Below are 8,249 nucleotides of genomic sequence, written 5' to 3'. Positions count from 1 at the left end.
AGCAATGAAATCATCAAGAACAACTTGAAGATTAATGAAGACACCTGCATGAATGCAAGAAGAACAGAAACATGCAATTGACACCAAACTTAACATGAGAATAGAGTCTCAATAGGAAAAATATTTTTTGGTTTTTATGAGTTTGTAATTTTTTTTTGTGTTTTTTCGAAAATTAAGTGGAAAAGAAAATAAAGGTATCAAAATTCTTAATGAGAATTCCAGGAATCATGCAACGTTTAGTCTAAGACTCCGGTCCAGGAATTAGACATGGCTTCACAGCCAGCCAAGCTTTCAAAGAAAGCTTCGGTCCAAAACACTAGACATGGCCAATGGCCAGCCAAGCCTTAGCAGATCACTGCTCCAACAGCAAGATTGATAGAAATCAACAAGCTCTTGTGATGATAAGTTGAAACCTCGGTCCAATAGAATTAGACATGGCTTCACAGCCAGCCAGACTTCAACAGATCATCATGAAACACTAGAATTCATTCTTAAGAACTCTGAAAAAAAAATACCTAATCTAAGCAACAAGATGAACCGTCAGTTGTCCAAACTCAACAATCCCCGGCAACGGCGCCAAAAACTTGGTGCTGTTGCCGGATCAGAAATTTGGAACTGATGTTACCGGACCAAAAGCTTGCCGAAAACTCGAACAATCCCCGGCAACGGCGCCAAAAACTTGGTATGCGAAATTGTGATCAATACTTTTCACAACTCAAATAATCCCCGGTAATGAATCCAAAAACTTGGTGTTCAACACCATGGCATAAACACAACTTCGCACAACTAACCAGCAAGTGTACTGGGTCGTCCAAGTAATAAACCTTACGCGAGTAAGGGTCGATCACACAGAGATTGTTGGTATGAAGCAAGCTATGGTCACCTTGTAAATCTTAGTCAGGCAAACTCAAATGGTAATGGGTGATATATGAATAAAACATAAAGATAAAGATAGAGATACTTATGTAATTCATTGGTGGGAATTTCAGATAAGCGCATGAAGATGCTGTGTCCCTTTCGTCTCTCTGCTTTCCTACTGTCTTCATCCAATCCTTCTTACTCCTTTCCATGGCAAGCTTATGCAAGGGTTTCACCGTTGTCAGTGGCTACCTCCCATCCTCTCAGTGGAAATGTTCAACGCACCCTGTCACGGCACGGCTATCCATCTGTCGGTTCTCAATCAGGCCGGAATAGAATCCAGTGATTCTTTTGCGTCTGTCACTAACGCCCCGCCTTCAGGAGTTTGAAGCACGTCACAGTCATTCAATCATTGAATCCTACTCAGAATACCACAGACAAGGTTAGACCTTCCGGATTCTCTTGAACGCCGTCATCAGTTCTAGCCTATACCACGAAGACTCTGATCTCACGGAATGGCTGGCTCGGTTGTCAGGCGAGCGCTCGGTTGTCAGGCGATCAACCATGCATCGTGTATCAGGAATCCAAGAGATATTCACCCAATCTAAGGTAGAACGGAGGTGGTTGTCAGTCACACGTTCATAGGTGAGAATGATGATGAGTGTCACGGATCATCACATTCATCAAGTTGAAGAACAAGTGATATCTTAGAACAAGAACAAGCGGAATTGAATAGAAGAACAATAGTAATTGCATTAATACTCGAGGTACAACAGAGCTCCACACCTTAATCTATGGTGTGTAGAAACTCCACCGTTGAAAATACATAAGAACAAGGTCTAGGCATGGCCGTGAGGCCAGCCTCCCAATGATCTAAGATAGCATAAGAACAAAGATAGCTACCCAGATCTAAATACAATAGTAAAAGGTCCTACTTATAGAGAACTAGTAGCCTAAGGTTTACAGAGATGAGTAAATGACATAAAAATCCACTTCCGGGCCCACTTGGTGTGTGCTTGGGCTGAGCAATAAAGCATTTTCATGTAGAGACTCTTCTTGGAGTTAAACGCCAGCTTTGGTGCCAGTTTGGGCGTTTAACTCCCATTCTTGTGCCAGTTCCGGCGTTTAACGCTAGGAATTCTGAGGGTGACTTTGAACGCCGGTTTGGGCCATCAAATCTTGGGCAAAGTATGGACTATCATATATTGCTGGAAAGCCCAGTATGTCTACTTTCCAACGCCGTTGAGAGCGTGCCAATTGGGCTTCTGTAGCTCCAGAAAACCTGCTTCGAGTGCAGGGAGGTCAGAATCCAACAGCATCTGCAGTCCTTTTTAGTCTCTGAATCAGATTTTTGCTCAGGTCCCTCAATTTCAGCCAGAAAATACCTGAAATCACAGAAAAACACACAAACTCATAGTAAAGTCCAGAAAAGTGAATTTTAACTAAAAACGAATAAAAATATACTAAAAACTAACTAGATCATACTAAAAACATACTAAAAACAATGCCAAAAAGCGTACAAATTATCCGCTCATCATTAATCTTCGAATCTAAAGTTAGAACAAATGAAGCAAAATTCAAAGAGTTTATAGTCATTTAATCAAGCATGTAACATGCAAAGAAGCAAGCTTAAAAACAAATATATTCTTAAGGATTCCATCACACAAATCAACATCACAGAGAATATAGGATGTGATTTCAAAATCTATTTAACTGATATGATCATCTATCTATATATACCCAAAAATTGTGATTCTTAGTGTTTAATCTATACCTATTTTGTTTTCTCCTCCATTACATATATATCATTATGAAATTATGATAATAATAATAATAATTGTGTACTAAATGACTATCAGATCAAAACACCAAGTCATAGAGAATAGAGAATAACACATCTTGAACATTTAATAATAAAAACAAAATATATCATGTTCAATTATCCAAAAGATGTTTACCTAACCAATTCAACTAAGGGTGCCACTTGATTGGCCTCACTCGGTGCTTCTTGCTTTTTCTGACTTACCTCATGCAATTTCTGAAACAATAGCATAGCACAAATAATATAATAATTAAAAATGAGATTATTAGTAGCACAACAACTACATCATCTCTAAAGATCAATGTAATTGTGCAAATTGAACGATGAACAGCTTAAGCTATATCATCTAAGCTGAAAATAAAATCATAAAAATTGAATACACATAAAAGTTCACATTAGAGGGAGAGGAACAACAAAAAAGGCAAGAGCAATAGCACAAAATTAGGATGAATACATCTCTTATTATCTTTGCCTTATTTTCTGTTCTCCTAAACCACAATCAAGCAGCTACATCCAAGTCACAAAAAAAAAAGCAGCTACATCCAAGTTCATTATATCAAGGGTAGACAAAAAAGATGTGATTGAACTATATTACACAGGCTAATAGAATCACTATAAAATTCAAGTTCATGATCTCTTTTCTAATATAATGCTAACAATCAATTAGTTAACTAAAAAATGTTTGTTTTACACATAGTGACCTGTTTTTCAAATTTCAATTAGTTAACAAAAAAATGTTTGCTTCTCAAAATGGAGGAAAGGAAATCTATATAATTTTCAAGTTGTTATAGTTATAGAAAATAGTCAAGAGCATGGTTCAATGATTAAAAAACTGCCAACAAACCATAACATAGAACTGTAGCAATGGTATATACTGAGTTTATAGGAATTGCTCATCAAGTAAAAATTGGAAAGCTACATTCATTATGCACTTATAGCAGAAGAAAAAGTAAAGTAAATCAGATAATTTATGAACTACTATTAGTATTATTGCTGCATATTCACAAAATACTGCATGTAATACATGACTTTAATCATCATATTTATTGGTTAGAAGATTTTGCTAACAGAGAACAGAGTAAACTAAAATAATAATAATACTACACTACAAAAATACAGTGTCGGAACACTTACCAAAACATTGGACCGGAGCTCCGGCATTTACTCTGATTGCATTCCGAACTCTAATGGCATTTTCTGTAACTTTTTTTTAAAAGAAAATAAAAAATAAATATATGTTTTTAAAGAAGAAAAATTACCTCTGCTGCACCATCAATGACAGGATCTCGAAGCTCTACAGATTGACTGAAGTCGTCAACTTGTTGCCAGCTGTTCCTTCTTCTCTGATGGTAATAGCACCACTCACCGTGCCACTATTCTTTCTCCTTACAGCTGCATCAACAGCCACCGCCACCTCTAATTTATTGTTCTTCATCTTTGCTACTCGCCGAAAACAGATTCGGAGCCTCTGTCATCGTCTTCTTTTTACGCTCTCCTAACCCGCAACACTGAGCATGTCCATTCTCTATCTTCTATTCCAGTTATTGTTTTCATCACCGATGAGCTCGTTCTTTTTTCTTTTAGAGAGAGAGAGAGAGTCCAAGTAGAAAGAAAGAAGCGAAGAGAGAGATAGAAAATCAAGGATAGAAGATTTGAATTATAAAATCCTACGTTTAAATTTATTCACTTAGTTCTGATTTGGAATGTTCATTCAAATTTTGTATTTGAAATTTGAATTCCAATCCCAAAAAGAGAAAGTACCCGCTTATAGCTAGAATCTCCTCAACTATCTTTTGTCAAAAACACTTTTTTTCAGAGCTACTGAGCTGTTATTTTAGCAGCTCCGATACAATGTCTATTTTACCCATTCACGTTTTAATGTTTACAGTCCACTTTTTCGGTTAACAATGTAATTTTACTTGCTGAGACATGTGTCATTTAACTGTCCATGACACTTGTCAATCACCTAAACATGCACTAATTGCTTATTATATATTAACTAGCAAGATACCCGCACGATGCGCGGGCAACACATATGCAGATTAAAATGACGTAAATGTAAAGAATTGTTGGTTATTTTATCTGATGTTAGAAAAAAAATGATGATCTTTATAATTTTAAAAGTATTTGTAAAATGTAAAATAAATTGTAAGCATTTTAATAAAGGAAAAAGAAGACATGAAAAAGATTAGACTATTATCGTGTTGTTTGTAGATGCGGAAATAATATAAATAGTAACTCAAAGCATTTGAAATATAATTCCATAAAATTGATTGAGTAAGGTTTGAATTGTATTAAATATGAATTGAATATTATATTTTAATTTTTATTCGTACAACTTGAAGCCAAATTTTTGTTCACAGGATTAAAAATTTAAAATGATATTTCCACAAAAAAAAATTGAATTATAAAATCAAAATGTTGGTCACGGTTAATCTCTAAGCCAAATAATCAACTGAGACTGCTGTCATGGCTAATCACTTATGACTTAAAGGAATACTAAGACAAAAATGCACTTTTATACTTGTATAATTCAGAATAGAGATTTTTTTTCGATTTTTGGCACAATAGTTGGTCAAACAATGAGCTATGGTCCCATTAAAGATTTTAATGAGAATAAATAATGTTGCTTGGATACCCAAACAATGAGTAAACTCTTGCAATTTGGCTTTCTTTTCTCAATAATATCCAATTGATTTTGTGAGAAAATACAATCTAAATAAGAAATGAAATAAGTGATTATGACTATTGTAGGAGTTGATAGATTTACTATGGTTTAATTAGTATACTTTTCAATCGAGGATTGGAGAATGATGTCAATGTGTGATAAAGGGAAAGAGTTTTCTGGTGAATGGGCTAATAAATAACATAATTTGTAAGGCTTAAAATCTTAGACAACATTAGCAGCGGTAGCCAGCTGTAGATAATGCACCTAAGAACTTAATAAACAAAGCAACTAAATTGAGGAGACATTAAACATCATAAAAGGAGAAACATTTCAATGACACACAATATATAAACTACAAACATATTGAAAGGCTAAGAAAACATTAAGCTATAATGCTAACAAAAGATTTGTCTCACAACAAACTTAACCAAACCAACACTGTAACTTCCATACAAACTTTTCAGTCAATCTTTTTTCTTCCACAATTCCTCTTAAATGTTTTGTTAGCTGATGCTTGAACATCTGGAGACAGGGCTTCTTCTGCTGGGGAGTCATCAACTGCATCAGTAGAGGTTCTCTTGGCTGGAGTTTGACAGGAGCTATCGCAGTTGCTCTCAACAGCAGAATCCTAAGTTTCAGACAAACTCCACAATCAGAAACTACATACTTAGCAGCCTCTTCATTACAAATAGTTATCTCTATTTACCATAGCTAATAGAATGATGTGACACGCATAAACTCTTTACCTTGGATAGGGAAACTGCAGCATGTCCATTGCTATCTTCGTCTGTTTCAGCTATATGGATATTAGCTAGCATCTGCAAACACTGCACAAAGTAAGATAAAGTTAAGAATCATGTTAGGTACAACAATACATTGAATAGCAGAGCAGAGTTTTAGGTGTTAGCATAACATCCTGCACTTACAGAAGCATCAGAAGAAGAGCTGGGCACACCATAACTGGACATGAGGGACTCGTCGTCCGAAAGTTTTGTGACGTTGTACACCCCTTCCACGGCATTGATATTCTTGTATGTGATGTTAAGCTTGAATAAGAACCTTTTGTCAATCATATTCTCTAGGTATTTAGGGTATGACTCTCCTTTCTCGCATTTTTTTACATGGAGGATAGAATGTTTTACTCAGCCACATAAACACATTTTCTATGAGAAATTTTTTTTAGCTCGAATCAATTTGACTTACAGATAATTCCTTAACTTTCTCAGTAGTCTTTCCTATCATTTGCTCTGCTTCTTTGTTCCACAGAAGGAGCTTCAGACAACCACTTCCATCAGTCACAATTACTTGGAGCCTATACCTGCATTAACATCTCAGCAACACATTAACCATAACCCGTAAAGATAACTACATGCAACTACACTATATTTGCCAATTGAATATATAAAGCACACATTAAGAAAATTAGGAAAAATTTCTGATCTAACAACCAACCTTAGCATAACCTTGAAGCCTACACGCCTACAATTATCACACCAATACCTATCTTTGCTCTGCACAACCTTCTTAGGACATGTCTTACACGACATATAGGACCAATCATCTTTACCAACCTCTAGAGAAACAATGGTCCCAACAATCCAACATGACGTTTCCTAACAAAAATGGTCTAAGTCAGTAACGAAATACGTACGGCCTAAGTTATCAGATTGCAATCTCACCTCAGTCATATTAAGAACATCTTCTATAGTGCGCACTGGTACAATGCTGGCATTGATCTCATCTGTGACTGAGTATTGAGGTTGAGCTTCTAGCTGACTAATTTATTGTGAACAGGGAACAAAATTCGTTGCGAATCTGTGCATATGGCAAAAAAGTTAACATACGCTAATATCATATTCAAAATATGGAATCTAAATGCAGAATAAACCAAGTATTTGTGCACCAATGACAAACCTTTTCTTGAAGTCAATAACCTCAGGAAGGTTTGGATTGAAGTAACATGTGGACACATAGTAGGTGCTTTGAATATTGACAGAATTCAAGTACATGTTGGACTTAAAGAGCTAAACCACTATTATGAAAGGCTCCCTATCATCTTGCTCCCCATCATCTTGCTCGAGATGTGGAAGAACTTCATCGACCAATTCCCCAAGCAATGTACATTTAATTTTGTACTTTCTAGAACGAAAAATAGAACACCACATCTTAACTAATTTGTCCACTATTTGTTACTAATCACATAAAGTAGCGCATCAAAGTTACATAGTTTATCTGTATAATATAATATGCACAATATGTTAAACTAATTTACCAACCTCTGTTGAGTCATCATCTATTTAACATATCCAACAATTTAGACACATTTAATTTAAAAAAAAATTACTTTCCCTTTAAATAATGACTGCATTTTTTCTTTTTCTTTAGTGCATGACCAAAGTTAATACTCAAAGTAAGCCTCAGTTTAAATGATTCAAAACTCATACTAAATTTATAGCTGACACATACCCAAAGCAATAAACGTTACTCTAGATCTTCCAACTGAAGTGTAATAAGCTTCGTTTCATCACCAGTGCGTGTAATCATCCCCCTGACTTCCTCCTTTCCAACAACCTCTCATATGTAATCTGCATGTCACAATACATAGCTTTAAATCTGAAGGTATAATTTCCTTGCATGATCAATGGACGACAAAAAAAAGCTATTTCAATTAAACTTACCAAATAATAGATTTCTGTCGGTTGAACCATTTTCATCAAGTTCATGAAACGGACGGAACTTGAATGGGTTAAAAGCAAAAGTCTCAATAGGTAGGACTGCCACCACAGTCTTTGTATAAAAGTTAAGCTTGTACTTGTGAGGAGTTGTCCTAACCTTTCCATTATTAAGCTTGACGATAAAATTTTGCATACTATAAACACAATGCTCTTTTATCCTATTTTT

General features: G+C 35.4%; 1 protein-coding gene across 1 annotated transcript; it reads right to left on the bottom strand.

The window, feature by feature from the left end:
* Positions 1-5,808: 5,808 nt before the first annotated feature.
* On the bottom strand, positions 5,809-7,357 carry LOC112803511 (uncharacterized). The gene is made up of 7 exons (XM_072195950.1): positions 7,263-7,357; positions 7,028-7,124; positions 6,801-6,961; positions 6,552-6,666; positions 6,275-6,394; positions 6,095-6,175; positions 5,809-5,976 (listed from the first exon to the last, which is right to left on the bottom strand). Exons 1-7 carry the CDS (start codon positions 7,355-7,357, stop codon positions 5,809-5,811), a joined length of 837 nt encoding a protein of 278 aa, XP_072052051.1.
* Between the last annotated feature and the right edge of the window lie 892 nt (positions 7,358-8,249).

The sequence above is a fragment of the Arachis hypogaea genome, chromosome 5 (assembly GCF_003086295.3).
Source record: "Arachis hypogaea cultivar Tifrunner chromosome 5, arahy.Tifrunner.gnm2.J5K5, whole genome shotgun sequence".
In the NCBI taxonomy this organism is placed as follows: Eukaryota; Viridiplantae; Streptophyta; class Magnoliopsida; order Fabales; family Fabaceae; genus Arachis; species Arachis hypogaea.
Note: the sequence above shows the minus strand (reverse complement) of the source record. Positions and strands in the feature narration are given on the sequence as shown.

Coding starts and splice junctions, on each gene's coding strand:
- LOC112803511 (XM_072195950.1), bottom strand. CDS start 7,357: ATGTACTTGAATTCTGTCAATATTCAAAGCACCTACTATGTGTCCACA. Junction 6,962..7,027: donor ATGTTCTTAATATGACTGAG/GTGAGATTGCAA, acceptor CATTTTTGTTAG/GAAACGTCATGTTGGATTGT. Junction 6,395..6,551: donor AGAAAGTTAAGGAATTATCT/GTAAGTCAAATT, acceptor TTCTTATTCAAG/CTTAACATCACATACAAGAA.